The 15,984-nt window shown below is 38.4% G+C and overlaps 1 protein-coding gene across 1 annotated transcript; it reads right to left on the reverse strand.

Moving 5' to 3' along the window:
* Nucleotides 1-189: 189 nt before the first annotated feature.
* Nucleotides 190-15,187, reverse strand: METTL3 (methyltransferase 3, N6-adenosine-methyltransferase complex catalytic subunit). The gene is made up of 11 exons (XM_033107184.1): nucleotides 14,979-15,187; nucleotides 5,158-5,375; nucleotides 4,664-5,068; nucleotides 3,499-3,674; nucleotides 2,655-2,871; nucleotides 2,240-2,427; nucleotides 1,825-1,863; nucleotides 1,553-1,661; nucleotides 1,366-1,431; nucleotides 1,098-1,210; nucleotides 190-421 (listed from the first exon to the last, which is right to left on the reverse strand). The coding sequence occupies exons 1-11, from the start codon at nucleotides 15,076-15,078 to the stop codon at nucleotides 310-312; spliced, it is 1,743 nt and encodes a 580-aa protein (XP_032963075.1). The 5' UTR covers nucleotides 15,079-15,187; the 3' UTR covers nucleotides 190-309.
* Between the last annotated feature and the right edge of the window lie 797 nt (nucleotides 15,188-15,984).

Here is a 15,984-nt window from a genome sequence, read left to right on the forward strand (position 1 = left end):
AATAACTTTGATCCTATACTGTATAATCAACATTTTAATGCTTTCCATGCATTCATTTAGTTTGAACCCTTACAACAACCCACGAGGTAGGTAATATCCCCAGTTCACATATCAGGAATCATACTGAGAGAGATGAGTTACATAAGATCACATACTATTAAGTGGCAAAGCTAAAATTTGACCTTGAAATCCCAACTACAATATAAACTTTTATTTAAATAAGGAAAAAAGCTATTGTACAAATATTGCTCTTCAGGTGCAGCCTGTAGAGCCATGGCTATGGATGCTTAGCTTTGTGAGGAAGTGCTTCTATAGATTTTTAGGTTTAGAGATGATACCATCTGGATATCTTTGCTTGAACCGGGCAACCACATCTGGATCTAATAGGTGGATCCCATCCAGTTGGTTTCCAAGGGTGATCCTGAAGCAAGGGGAAAAATGGAGCAAACCAAAAATCCTGGAATTAAAATGCTTAATATTGTTAAAAGATGCATACCTTTTATTAATACTGCCTATCATTTCATTGAATATTCATGCCAATTATTTTAAAAAGACCTTGATATTAGATTAAGATACGGTAGCCTGACTGGTTAGGAATTGGGCACAGATTCTGGTGTTAAAACACAGGATCTGCATTGCTGAAGGGTTAATAACTGATGGCTAACCAGGCCTACTTCACAAAGCTGTTGCTGCCAGTGAGTGTTCTTTGGATAGTAAAATGCTAGCAGGATGTCTTTTAAAGCTCTACTACAGGATGAAAGATACTAAAATTGCTGATACATTAAATAGATTCTTAGTTAACCACCAGGGGGCAGATTCAAAACATCCCTAGAATAACTGAAGATCTTTAGGTGGCAAGAGAGTGGAGACCCTAGAAAGCAGTGGTTTGAGTCCCAAAACCTGTTGGGTTTCTAATGAGTGTTGCAGAATCCCATAAAACAGCTGAAATATAAGCTTAAGCGGTTCACGAATCCTCCGAAACCCATTTACAGACTACTGCAATATGAGGCAAAGCTCTACTAACTTGTCCTTACTAACTTGTCCTTGACGATAAATAGTTTTGCCCTTGGAGACATGCATGTTCTCTGGTCACCTACCAGTTGGGTTGCACATTGTGTGGTCGTCCAAATAACTCAATCTTCCGAGTGCCAGGGGATAGTCTCTCAATCATGCCATAGATTTCATCTGGTTTATGACTGGTAGAACGAACCTAGGAAATAAAGGCTCCAGCTACTTTTAAGTTACCCAGGATTGCAATTCTAGCCCTTTCCATTATGTATGATCCAAATGATAAGAATACGCCTGACCTGAATAACTGATACCAATTAGAATGTGGAAGCTGTGGAGGCCTGGGACAGTACATACCTCAGCTACGATCACATCACAATCCAGACCCTGGTTGAAGCCTTGGGGATTTCCTTTGACACCAACCTGCTCACCACAGACAAAAGATTACCTTATGAAACCCCAGTATATGAACTTTTTCTCAATAAGAAATCAAACAATTCCTCTTTTTCCTCCACCTAATGAATTGGGTCCGACTGCTGCTCACCAAGCAGTGCTCCTTCCCATGGTTCAACCAGTGACCTGTACGGCCCGTCCGAATGATACGTTGCAGTTGATTTGTCTTCACCCAGATAATTTCATCTACCCGTTCATAACTGTGGGGCATAAAGAAAGAGAACTAGAGCTTTAATAAGGCTTTCAGTTTACGAGTAATACCATTTACAGAGGCAAGGAATCAAAGGGAGAAGATACAGATAACTATAGCAATGTATGTGTTTAGTTCCCTCAAAAGAAAGCAACAGGATGATTGCTACTTACCCCCAGAGGTTCAGACATTCTCTGCCCAATTCCATGGCCCTAGAAAGAAATAAGGGTTAAACAGCTACTTCCATGCTCGTATTTTTAACTCCCTTCAAGATATATAAGTGTTATTTTCAGTAGACATTCAGTGAACATTTACATGCAAGACATCACTAGGGCAAAGGATGGATCTAAGAATGTCAAGATAAAACATATCCTCAATGGTCTTACCTTTCACAAGGAACAAATGGAGAGTTAAATAGAATTCAAGGTATAATTTATGTCATAAACAGGCATTAGGTCTCAGTAGAAAATAAGGCTGACTCAACCATGTATTTAATAGCATGGGTAAGAAAACCCAGGATTTTATGCCCACCCAGTACTCACTCTGTGCTATATCTGCCCATAACTACGTATCTTTGAACTGCATTACCTGCCTGTGACCCAGAGGAAGAGAAAGCCATCATCCTGCAGTACTGGTATGTTGAGCCTGCGCATCTCATCATCTGTCAGGGTCCCATAGGGCAGCTCCATGTGAATATCCCAGGGTGGGTCAGCCATCACAACTGCAAACTTGCCCAAGATACTGACGTCCAGGTAGCGGATATCACAACAGATCCACTGCATGAGGTGGTATTTGGTCATCTTCCCTTCCTCCACTCTCAGATTCATGGCCCCAGTCCCTCTTTGCCATTTGATTTTCCTACTCCCTTCTAAGCATATCTGTCCCACTCCATTCCCAATCAGCAAGACAGAGTACTGATTATGCCCTGCTTTCCTACATGTATGGCTGCCCTACTTAGATATAAGTCCATAAACTGAGCTAAGTTTTCTGAGACGACAAGTACCTGAGGTGGGAAGAGTCGATCTGCACTGGAGTCACCTCCGACACTCTGTGTAAGAGCAAGCTCCTGGCTTGGTGTATGGTCTTTGCTCCCAGGAGCCTCAGAATCCATGCAAGCATCAATTTCATAGTGAACATACTTGCAGGTATCCATGTGGAAACACGTGTTAAGGAAAGAGCAGTCACCTAATGACTCATCAGTGTGTTTATTAATGATTCGTCTGGGGAAGTAAAAAGGGAGAAGCAGAATCAAGATGGTGTTCCAGAGTTAGGTCCCATAGTTCAAATTCCAAATTGTTTCAAAATTTCCAATTTTTAACCCTCTCCTAATTTTCTCTATCGTTAGAGCTTTCTCTAAGAGTTTTCAGAGAAGAGGAAGGCAGGTGACATGGAAATCCGTAATTCACACTAAAGAAGAGATTTAATTCCTCTCTGAGCCAAGACATACCTGCCGTATCTTACAACAGGAAGGACGGAAGGGCTCGCTGGTTATAGCGGTACAAAACACTGACCTACGAGCCCAGGGCCCTGTTTATCCTGGGATCATCTTCCTTCCAGAGAACTTTCACTGTGGCTCAGAGACAGAGATGCCTTGCTATTGCAAGAAGAAAGGGCCATTAAAAAAAAACCAAAAACCTCTCACATCTATTTGGGAGTACAGCTTGTATTCTCTCCCACAGAACACTACTTCCAAAAGTATACCTTCAGAGTCTGGAGGTGTTAGACAAACCATGTGAAAACCTTTTAACAACAAGATTAAAGACATAACCCCAAAGACTGGAAGGAAAGTGCTGAAAAGGAATGACTACTTCTTGGAGACCCATCCCATCTCTCCCCTCCCAAGAGACCTGAAGTGCAGCTTGCGACAGGGCCGATCAGCATCACTGGCTTTCATGCACTCCTCCTTGGTTCCATAGTCACAGAACTCTTGCACTTGGGCCCGACCTCGTGACCGAAACTTTTCAACAATGGATTGTTCCTTGGCTGTTGTAGTATTCAATAGCTCTAGGATCTCCTGACTGACCTGTGACAGAAGAAGCCTTAGATTTCAAAGAGTCTGTAGATAAAATGAGCCCTTAAGCCATCTCTATAAACTACTTGACAATAATGCCCACCAAAACTATCTATATTTATTAGGTACCAAACCCAGTAACAGTGCTAAGCACTTTACTGTTTAGCTCCAAGTCTACACAATAATTCTATAAGGGAGGGTACTCTGGTTATCCTCATGTTACAGATGAGAAGACTAAGGCTCAAGAGAAGGTAACTTGTTCAAATGCACACAGCTAGAAGTAGCAAATGGATGGGAACTCATGTGGGTCCAATATTTATACTCAGAACCATGATACAGTTAAGTTCTTACTTAACATCATCGATAGGTTGTACGACTTTAAGCAAAATGATGTATAATGAAACCAATTTTACCATAGCCTAATTGATATAAACAAGAGTTCCTACAGCATCTCATTAAATGTGACGAAATCACTTTGAACGAAACGACCTTATTCAAGGACCTGCTGTACTGGCAATTCACATTGTCTAATCAATTTCTATAATTACTGGTCCATATGACTATCCTCCAGTATTCGTCTCCATTCATCTCCCTCTATTTCTATATTTGGATTCCTCTTCTCTTGATCTCATGGTTCTTCCAAACAGATGACAAAGATTCTCTAAATCAATTTTTCAACACTGGCATTATTCACATTTTGAGCCAGATAATTCTTTGTAGTGTAGGGGTTGCCCTACTATGACTGTAGGATGCTTTGGCAGCATCACCTGCCTCTACCTACTAGATGCCGGTAGCACTCCCATGTTGTGACAATCAAAAATGTCTCCAGACATTGCCAAATGTCCTGTCTGGGGAAGAAGAGGGGCAAGATCATCCCCAGGTGAGAACTGCTGCTCTAAACCTTCAATTCTAATAATTGTTCCTTGCCCTAGGAGTAAATTCCTCTCAACCAAAGCTATAATTCAAAGTGTATGTGTAAAAGCAATTCCATCTGCCCCTACCTTCTTGCTCTGTTGTTCCTTAGTAGACTGTTGGTTCAGAAGGCTTTCTATCTCCAGATCAACATCTGATGCAGCATGTTTTCTTGATTTCTTGGCTGGCTCCTTAGCTGCTTCTGATGCTGAAGAGGCCAGACCACAGGCCAAAGAGCTAGCAAAAGCAGCTGCTGTGGTTGAGTCCTGTTCTGCACGCCGCTTCTGCCCTGTAATAGTCCCTGTGACCTCCCCAGGGCCCTTCTTTTCTGCCACAGCGCCCATCATGGCAGAGAGCTTTGAATGATCTGCATAGGTCACAAGAGTGGGATGTGCATCATCTTGTAAGAGACCTCGCTTTACCTCAATCAACTCCTGAGCTGCAAACTTCTGTAGGAGGCTTTCCACCCCATCTTGAGTAGCAGGGGCATCTGGCTAGGGAAGGAGGGGAGAGCAATAAGACAGTGACCATGAACCTAAGAAAAGAAGTGCTAGATCCCAACCCTGTTTTATCAGGTCATTACCGTGGAGATGGCAAGACGGATGGACACAGCATCAGTGGGCAATGTTAGGGCTAGATCAGAGAGGTGGTGTAGCAACTTCTTCTCTAATTCGGGGTCTGTAGCTAATTCAGGAACTGCTGAAGCTGTGCTGGGCTTAGAGCCACCAGAAGTGGGTGCAGCAGGCACTGGGCTGTCACTGCGGAAGGTTGGCGACAATGCTGCCTCTGGATTCCGTAGATCTAGGCGTGAAGAGAAGTGAAAATGAAAAAGGGCAACCACTGTCACTATATACATTCCCCAGGAGTCAAATTCTCCAGCATTCTACAGGATACAGTTCTTTCATTTCATGTAAGAAATCCTCTGACCACATTTAGCACGAGATAACTTTTCCTCAATCATACTCAAGAATTCACTGCTTTCCCAATATAATCCTCAATTTTTCTGGGAACAGCTTACGTTCTCTCTACTGGATAAGAAGTATTTTTCTAATTCCTTGTCCTTGCGTGCTTCAAAGGAAATAAATGAGCAACATGGTAGATAAAAATGTCCACAGCACTTCCATTCAAGTCATTCTAAATGACAACTGATAAAAATCAACCTAAATTTAAAAGCCAGAAATATTTTCAACAACCTAAGCTGTAATCAGATGTTGAGAAATGGAGTTTGAATTTTTATGAATTAAGGCCACTGGACAGCAGAGGGTATACAAAAATGACAGTGTTGGACGTTAGAATGATGTAAGCTTTAACATCAAACAGAAAAATCTTCTAAAACTTTGCTGAAGCCCTGCTCACATGATATTTCCTAACTATTTTTATCACCTAATCTACTACTTCACATGCTGGGTAGCGAAGACTTAAGAATATAAAATTAGGACAAAATATTACCATTGGAAAAGCCTAATACCTGTGATTATTAAGTTAAAATACAAGTGAAATATTCAACTCTCAGGACTTATACTGGATATAAGTGAGCCATTAGTTAACATTCAGAAATATTTTGGTTACTTAGAAATTTCCACTCTAGGAACTTTAGTAAAATTTGACTGAGAAATTCCAAGGACAATGGAGCTGAACTACAACAAACACCTTGCTGAAACAGTTACGTTTTATGAAAATAATTTACATTCTATTTGGAAAACAGACTCCACAACTCCACATTAGCTGGAAATGTTAAATAATTGACATAACTTTCTTCACCTTGCTTACTTATGATCCCTTTATGTTCTGCTCAATCTTAGACTATTGTTTTAGTAAAGAGGTGCTGTACACATGGAAAGGTCATGGAAACACTATGAAGATCTGGATGAAAAAGAGTTTGAGAGCAACTGACCTCAGCTAAAAATATGTAAGAAATATAAGTGACAATTACTACTCAGCTTACTTGGAAGACTACAGGCAAAAATCCTGCACTGAACAGGATTGACTCAGTGACTACAGAAGTCCCTTGTAATTCAGAGATTTTACAAGTTTAATATATTTGAGTTAAAATACCACAATTATAATTTACACTACGGTCAAACTGAGTTTTGTGTCAGTCAAGTTTAAAAATTTTTTGAAGTAACCAAAAATTTATTTCATTAAGCAACCTAACTATGCACAATCAATGATAAATTTCATTAAGGCAGAAGAAAAAGAAACACAAGGTGTTTTAAAATTAGGATTTCAGGCATTACATCCACAAATTGTTTTATACATTATATATTGACCCTTATAAAGGATGCCAAAGGGAGTAAATTATGTTAAGCTATTAATATAAAGATTCTGATAATAGAAACGGGCTAAAGGAAGATATAGGTAAGTTCTAAATCAATACTTAGCATATAGATCCTTTACTATGTTATGCAGTTTTGAAATTTTTAATATTTTAAGCCATAAATTATCCAACCCCCCCCCACACACACACTATGTTCAAATTTTGTGCCAGGCACCTTGTAATACGCTGTTGTCATTAGTATGAGTTTTATTTTGTTAATAAAGGCTTAAGCTCCCAAAGACAATCCCTATTACATCTTTTTTTAAAACCACTTTACTGAGGTATGATTGACATCTAAAAAGCTGTATATATTTAATGTATACAACTCAGTGACTTTGGAGAGAAGTATACACAACCATGAAACCATCAAAACCATTGAGGCCAAAGGCATATCCCAAAGTTTCTTTCTGCTGCCTTTATTATTATTATTTGTGTGTGGTTAGGCCACTTAACCTAAGATTCACCCTCTTCGAAAATGTTTAAGTTTACACTACAGTATTGTTAGCTATAGGCACTACGCCGTATAGATCTCTAGAACCTATTTATCTTGCATAACTGAAACTTTGTACCCTTTGACCATCACCTCCCCATTTCCCCGTCCCCCAGTCCCTGGCAATCACCATCTTGCTCTCTACTTCGATGACTTTGACTATTTTAGATTGTACATCTCAAATATGTTCTAAGTGAGATCATATAATATTTGTCTTTCTGTGTCTGACTGACTTATTTCACTTAATATAATGTCCTCCAGGTCCACCCTGGCAGGATGTCTTCCTTTAAATGGCTGAATAATATTCCACTGTATGTATATTCCACATTTTCTTTATCCATTCATCCATCAATGAACATTTGGTTGTTTCCGTATCTTGGCTATTGAACGTCACGCTGCAATGAACATGGGTGTTCAGGTATCTCTTCAGGATCCTGATTTCAATTCTTTTGAGTACACAGAAGTAGGGCTGTTGGATCATATGGCAACTATTTATTTTTTGAGGAACCTCCATACTGTCTTCCATAATGGCTATACCAATTTACAGTCCCACCAACAGTGAATCAGAGTTACCTTTTCTCTTTACCAACATTTGCTATCTTTCAATTTTTTTAATAATAGCCATCCTAACAAGCATGAGGTAATATCTCATTATGGTTTTGACGCGCATTTCCCTGATTAGTGAGTTGAATACCTTGTCGTATACCTGCTTACATCTCTATGTGTTCTTTAGAGACTTACATTACATCTTGATTTTGCATATTTTGCTTGTTTCTTGCAATGTAATGCAAAAGAAAATAATGAGTGTTGTCAGTAATTAAAATAAATGTCAAACTACTGAGCATTTTCTATGATTTCAAATTTTCAATCAGTGCTTCAGAAACATTCTTATTAATGTAATCTAATCCAAATTCTGTTTAGGAACATACTTATTCACTACCATACTATTTTTTCATTATTGCCAAAAAAAAAAAAAAAAAAATTGTTCTTGAGACACTGGGTTTAAATATGCAATAATACCACATTATTTTTTTTTAAACATTTTCTCTATTAAGTCTATTTTGAATGAAGTCCGGGAGCTAACAGTTCAAAAAAAAATAACAATCCACTTTACATCGTTACATCTGCTATTATACTTAAAATAATAATATATAAATTTGGTTAGATGTTAATAATGTTCTTGATTTCTTTCCTACCAACTTTTCATGCAAATGTTATTTGCTATTTCTAAAACAGACTACACTTTTTTCATCTTGACTTTCCACACCCTATCAGACATTATCTCTGAGAAAAAGCACTAATTTTGCTGATTTTAGTGTTAATAAACTGAAAATGTGTTTTTAAAAATTAAATTTATTGGGCAACGTTGGTTAATAACGTGTAAGTTTCAGAAGCACAACTTTATAATACAACTGTGTATTCCATGTGTACTCAAGAAAATGTGCTTTTTATAATTAACTACTGATACTATCAAGAATGTAATCATATGAACATTTCTTCTTATAGAGTAACAGAATTTAGATGTTCTTTGAGTAATGTTTCTTAAAGTAAGCAAGAAATCTATATAAAAGGAACCACTAAACATACATTTTCAATCTCTGGAACTAGATTTTTTTTTTCCTGTTTGATTATTTGACTAATCACTTGTTTTAATACTGCTCTTTTAAAAAAACAACCTGGGGCTGGCCTGGTGGCTCAGGCGGTTGGAGCTCCATGGTCCTAACGCCGAAGGCTGCCGATTTGATTCCTAAATGGGCCAGTGGGCTCTCAACCACAAGGCTGCCGATTTGACTCCTCGACTCCCCCAAGAGATGATGGGCTGCGCCCCCTGCAACTAACAATGGCAACTGGATCTGGAGCTGAGCTGCGCCCTCCACAACTAAGATTAGAAGGACAACAACTTGACTTGGAAAAAGTCCTGGAAGTACACACTGTTCCCCAATAAAGTCCTGTTCCCCGTCCCCAATAAAATCTTTAAAAAACAACAACAACCTGATGATATGATTCTGGTTATGAATCTATGTTAGTAACACTTCCTGGGAGTTTTCTTTTCATGACAACCAGGACACTGGAGCTGAAAATATCTCTTTTAAGGTTACCAGAAGGAGGGGGGATCATGTTTAATGTTGTGGAAAAATTTAATAGCTAATTAATGCAACTTATTTATGGATGGGCTTTAACCACTCTGCATTCCCTGAAATGACATGCAAATTTTTGTATGTGTGTATATAAACTAATAATAATAATAAATATACATATTTATTTATTTATTTATTTATTTTGGGGAAAGATTCCAATGTTTTATCATTCTTAAAATGGGTTACTATCCAAAAAAAGATTAAGAACAGCTGGGTTCCAACTTCTTCAAAAAGTATTTGTTCATGTATTAATTCAATACATTTACTGACCATTTCCACTAGGCTGGCAACAATGTTGACACGTACTTCTAATCTAATGAAAATTGTGTGTGTTGGGTTCAGCAAAATAATACATAATACTTGAGTTTATTCTTTGGTTAAGAGCTCCACTGCATATAAATAAAATGTTAGCTTGAAGATAGAAAAATATGTCCAGTCTACTGATTTGCTGACCCCTAAAATACATCAACATCTTTATGCACATCTTCAATCTCACTAATGAAATACAATGAGCAGTTCACATATTTACCATCTACTAAGCTTGGCCATGAAATTTTGTTTCAATTAAAATAAAGATTTATTGAGAGTAACAGTCTTCATTTCAAAAAGCTGTACTTTATGGAAAAGAGTATGGTGGTTCCTCAAAAAATTGAAAACTATAGGTATTCCACAGCTTCATGAAAGTTCACTTTATGCCACTTTGCTTTTATGAAAGACTTACATTAGTACCTATTCTTGCTAACCAAAAAAAATCTGAAAATTTTCACTTTTACGAAAAAAAGGCGAAAAGCAAATATAGCGTGATGTGTCCCTAACGCAATTGCTTTTTCACTTTATGCCACTGTGGCTTACAAAAGGCTTTACAGGAACGCTCTACTTTTGGATGGGGGAGGGAGGATATACCATAAGATCCAGCATTTCCACTTCTGAGTATATATATCTAAAAAATTTGAAAGCAGAGTCTCAAAGAGGTATTTGTACGCCCATGCTGACAGCAGCATTATTCACAATGGCCAAAAGTGTCCACCGATGAATAAATGGACAAACAAAATGTGGTATAGACACACAATGGAATACTATTCAGTCTTAAAAAGGAAATTCTGACGAATGTTACAACATGCATGATGAACCTTGAGAACATTATGCTAAGTGAAACAGGCCAGTCATAAAAAGACAAATAATTTATGATTCATTTATATGAGGTATCCAGAGTCATCAAATTCATAGAAACAGAAAGCATTGCCAGGAACTGGGGGGAAAGGAGAACAAGGAATTGTTTAAGGGGTACAGAGTTTCAGTTTTGCAAGATGAAAAGTCCTACAGACTTTTGTTATGTGTCTTTATTATGTGTATTTTGACACAAATTTTTAAAAAGTTGTACTTTAGGCCGGCCAGATGGCTCAGCTGGTTAGAGCGCGAGCTCTCAACAAGGTTGCTGGTTCAATTCCCGCATGGGATGGTGGGCTGCACCCCCTGCAACTAAGACTGAGAACAGCGACTGGACTTGGAGCTGAGCTGCACCCTCAACAACTGGATTGACGACTTGACTTGGAGTGGATGGGTCCTGGAAAAACACACTGTTCCCCAATATTCCCCAATAAAAATTAAAAAAAAAAAAAAAAGTTGTACTTTAAAAATGCCAAGCTAACAAAGGTGTCCCAGCTATTCTTTGTCCGTATTAATTTGCATTCATTAATGACATGGATACATTTTAGTTTATTTAATCTCCTTATCTTTTAACATTGGCTCGTTAGTAATCAAGTAAGGATCAGATTTCAGTAATGCTATAAAAACTAAGGTGTGGTAGGAAAATTTTTATTTCCTGTGTGAAAAATACTTAAGGATCTTAACTTTAACCAAGTCTTGTGTTGCATCTTACATAACAACTTAATTAATAAACTAGTAGAATGTGTTTCACGATGTTTTCCTAAGAATCCTACATTCAAAGAAATATCTTCTTTGGAAAAATCAAAATAACTGAAAGAACAGTGATGGGCTGGGTTAATTTGTGTGTTTCATTTCTGCTTATTCACACCATACCAAATGGGCCAAAGCTCTAGGACAGCAGACAACATATATTTAATTACAACCTCAAAAATATTTTTACAGGCGTCTTAACCATATTATTAAGTGGATGTACTAGGAATCTTAACAATATATTATTAGGTGGATATACAAGTCAAGAAGTATTAATATTTATACCCAAAAAAGAATATTTACATTCAAGGGAGAATACAATCTTGTCAAAATTATTAAACATGCTAAGCAAGGACCTGGATGAAGTATCGAGGCTCCAGTGGTTAGGTTTGCATATGGCATAAAGTACACTCTCACGGTTTTAAAACAAGTAATTTCATAGATCATTTTGTTAAAGGATACAACTACTTGAATCCTCAAGTCCCCTTCAAATTGCTACTGCTGAAGGGAAAACAAATTACTCCATACTATAATTAAATATCTCCAGAAAAAATGCACTTACCCAAGGCTGTCACATCTTTCTACATTGCAAAAGAGGCCCAGGGGACTAAAACAGAGTGATAGGCTATCCATGTGGAGAATATGGGGAAGTGACAGAACAAGCCTACATACATTACCTTGTACTGAAACACGTATATTGAAAAGTCAATAACCTAGTGTCCAAATATTGAGTTTTTAGTTATAAAAGAATGGAACCATCAGCCCCTCTTCTTCTCAGCTGATTGAGCAACTCACCAGGATAGCCCACATCCCACTGCTGCTTTCCTAATGACCACTTAAAGGATTTCTTCAACAGGTTCCATAGAATACATGTTTCTCTGATTTCTCTCAAATATTACCCAAATACAATCTGTCTTGCAACAATGTTATTTATTCAATGCAAATCAGTTCATATGCAATTGGTAAATAAGGGATGTCAAAATAATAGAAAATTTGTTGGTTCACATGTGATTTTTCTCATCATGCTAATGTTTTGAAGTGGTCAGGGCAAATATTTTCACAGTTAAACAGAAAATTTTAGCAATATACAAATACCTTAAGAAAAAAAGGTCAGAATGCTATAGAAATGCCTTTTTATGGAAATATAAGCAAAGACAAATAAAAAAATCACACATCACACACTGTATTAGGAAAAATAAATAGCAAAATGCTTTAGGCCATCTGCATTGGAGAAAGAGGTGAAAATCAACAGTAGATTAACAACCATAGGTTAGAAAGACCCAGGTATAACTTTTGAAATTAGGAAACCCTTGGTGGCTGATAAAAATGTACCCAAAATTATACTGCATATATATTAATAGTATCCTTTAATCAGAAAAAATCTTGTACATCATTATCATCTATTTATGCATTATCATTTTAGAACCCAGAAATCAAAGACATTGATGCTTAGATGACTTTATCAAGTTTAAGTAACTAATGAGTGAAATTATCAAGTCTGGGTATCTGGACATCCAGAGTAGTGTCCTTTCTATCATGCTATTACTTAGAAATTTTAAGATACTGTTTAAAAATATTTTTCTAATAAAAACATTAAATTAAAAAAAAAAGGTTTTAAAAAATCTAAGTTGCTGGTTTGGTGGCTTCAAGAAGTGCTACACTTTGCACTATGTTAAGCTATCTGGGATAGATGAAGAAAATGCAAAGGTATTTCCCTTGGTTAAACAAAAACAGACTAATGGATGGAAGCAGAAGTAGGAGTCCCAAGGTATAGACTATGGGGATGGAATGATTTTCATTATATATCAAAACACCAGTGAGATTTAACTATGCTAGTATTTTTAGTAGAATATTATTAGGGTTCTAGTAACAGAGTTACATAGATTTTGAGCAGACTACTTCAAAACCTATTTCTTCTATAAGCCCTGCTATTTTGTAATGCAGACTTCTGCAGAAAGCAAGGTTTTTCAGGAACACACACAAACATACCTATATAGTAAAAATGCCTCTAACTATATCTTTCCAGAATGCTTTTTTTAAAAAAAGATGATGAGATGCTTAAGGCCAGTAACAGGAGTCTATGATACATTAAGAAGCAATTGGGTTATTTCTCTATGATAGTGATGTAATTGTTAGATTTTCCATCTAAAATTGATATGCATAAATAAAAGGCTCAGCCACAGAGGAAACCAAAGAATAAGAAAAAAAAAGGAGAGAAAACTGGATCTACAAGAGGTCAAAGGAATTGAAGTTTATATATCAAGAAATACCTTCTCCCTCTTGGGTAATTCAGTAACTACTCCAATGCTTGACTACTAATTAATCCCTTATCATAGGAGTTGCACTTTTTCCTCTACTCATCCTGCCCTCTTTACTTCTTTTCAATGATCTAAGCCCTATATAGCCATCAAAACCAAATTCCAAGTGCCAGCTCCTCCATGATGCTTTTCATTGAACCAACTCTTGTTACTTCTCCTTTCACTACATTCACTGTGGACTCATTCATTTGGCATTTTACATGTATCATATTGTATCTGACTTGTTATAAGCATCTATCCTTTAACCCCAACTAAATTTCAAATTCCTTGAGGGCAGGGTCAATGTCATACTTATTTTTGTCTAACTAGAGTCATGCACACTGTAACAACTCAATAGATGTTCGTTTATTTATTTATTTTGGTGTGAGAGTCCTGCCAGGGCATTTGCTAGTTCCAGGGACAAGAGTATGTCTGCGTCGACCTGATATGTATCAAGACAAGATTTAGTGATGGACTAGAAGATAGAGATAAACATTTGAACAAGCTACCACTGTCGTATAGAGTCACTATGTTTGTAGATCTTCAAAACTGATTTGCCTTAAATCATTCAGGGCTCATGCTGGGGATGGGTGATGGGTAGGACTTGAAAAATCTTTTGAGGCTCCTTCGTTTTATGCCTGACACGGGGGACACGGGAGGGGAGAAAAAATTTAAAAACAAACAAAACCGTTTTCAGATTCCTGCTCGGTATGTAAATGACTGAAACAATGTCAGTTCCTCTTCTCATTTAGTAAAACCGAGTGCAACTCTGTGAGGGCCACTGAGATGGGCACTGTGGATATTAAGATGCGGTGCTTGCTCTCTCGGTGTCCCGTCACAGATAAACGACCACTACCAACCAGTCGCTGTAACCGACAGGAACAAAGCGCCATAGAAGCAACAAAAAAAGGGGACTTGCTACTTCGAGAGATAGGGCTGAGACCTGGCAAACGCGACATTCTTTAAGACTTAAGAGGAATCAGCCAGGGGACGGGGGTGGGGCACAGGCGTCAAACCCAGGAAAGCGAACGCAAGGAACCAAAGCCCAGGGTGGGAAGGAACCTCAACTACTTGCAGCGGGGCGAAGCATCTGTGCTACTGAGGGACGAAAGAGAGTACCAATGAACAAGGCATTAAAGAAATAGCCGCTTGGAGAAGGGCTCTCACTCGGGAGCGGTCTTTTTCTACAGGGATCCCTCCCGCACACCCCGGCTACGCATGGGCCAGGATAGCCCCGCGCCTCACCCAGGTGCCCCGAGTCCTGCTTCCGCCTCCGCTGCAGCCTCTCCCGCAGCGAGTCCAGCTGCTTTTTGTGGGCCTGGATGGAGCTCCACGTGTCTGACATCCTAGTCTCACAGCCTGGACAAGTCTCGAATCAGGCGCGGCGGACTAGCACCTCCCAGCCGGAATTCCAGGAAATATTCAATTCTCTCGTGGACACCCCAAGGCGAACCGGAAAGAGATCCCGAGAGATGGCCTAGACGGAAAAGTCACTTCCGGTTTAGCGTTCGCTTTGAAGCTGAAACGAAAGCCATCTTAGGTATTGGCAGGATGGAGGACATATTTTTTAATTGGGCTTCTTGCGTCCTTCCGGGAGCAATGAGGCTGTGGTTGCCATGTTGGTGCCTGGCAAAGAGGCCATGTTGCTTATAGGCGCGCATGCGGCCATGTTTGAGCATAAGGAGATGCTTCCTGAGGGTTGACCTTAAAATAACACTAGTACAGCAGCACGTGTAGTACCGGTATTTAAAATGAAGGATCACTAATTCGTCTCGGCCAAGTTTGATACATACCTTTTCCACTGAAGGTGTAGTGGGTTTATGGTTTCATGCATTCATTTGCAAAGAGCTATTACATTAGTTTCCGCCCTATGGATGTGTATGCGTGGGCATGCTTCTCAGAGAGAAGGAGGACTGATGGATCGATGGTAATATAAGGGGTCTACAAATACATATTCTCACTCTTCTTAATTATATAACATCTACAAGTATCGTGTAATACATTGAAATACAGTCCTCATAAGGGCACATAAAGGGGGCTTCTGAGGTTCAGGTTGCATTGTGTTTCTTTTCTGGATGCTGTTTGCATGAGTATGTCATTTGTGAAAATCAACTGAGCCAAAAATTTTGGTATGTGCACGTCTCTGTAGGTGTAGTAAACTTAAATTAAAAACTTGTATTAAAAATATAGTTAGTATGTAATACTATACTAGTTTCAGGTGTACACAGTAGTTACTCAATCTTTATATACC

This window comes from Rhinolophus ferrumequinum, chromosome 6, assembly GCF_004115265.2.
Source record: "Rhinolophus ferrumequinum isolate MPI-CBG mRhiFer1 chromosome 6, mRhiFer1_v1.p, whole genome shotgun sequence".
Taxonomy (NCBI): Eukaryota; Metazoa; Chordata; class Mammalia; order Chiroptera; family Rhinolophidae; genus Rhinolophus; species Rhinolophus ferrumequinum.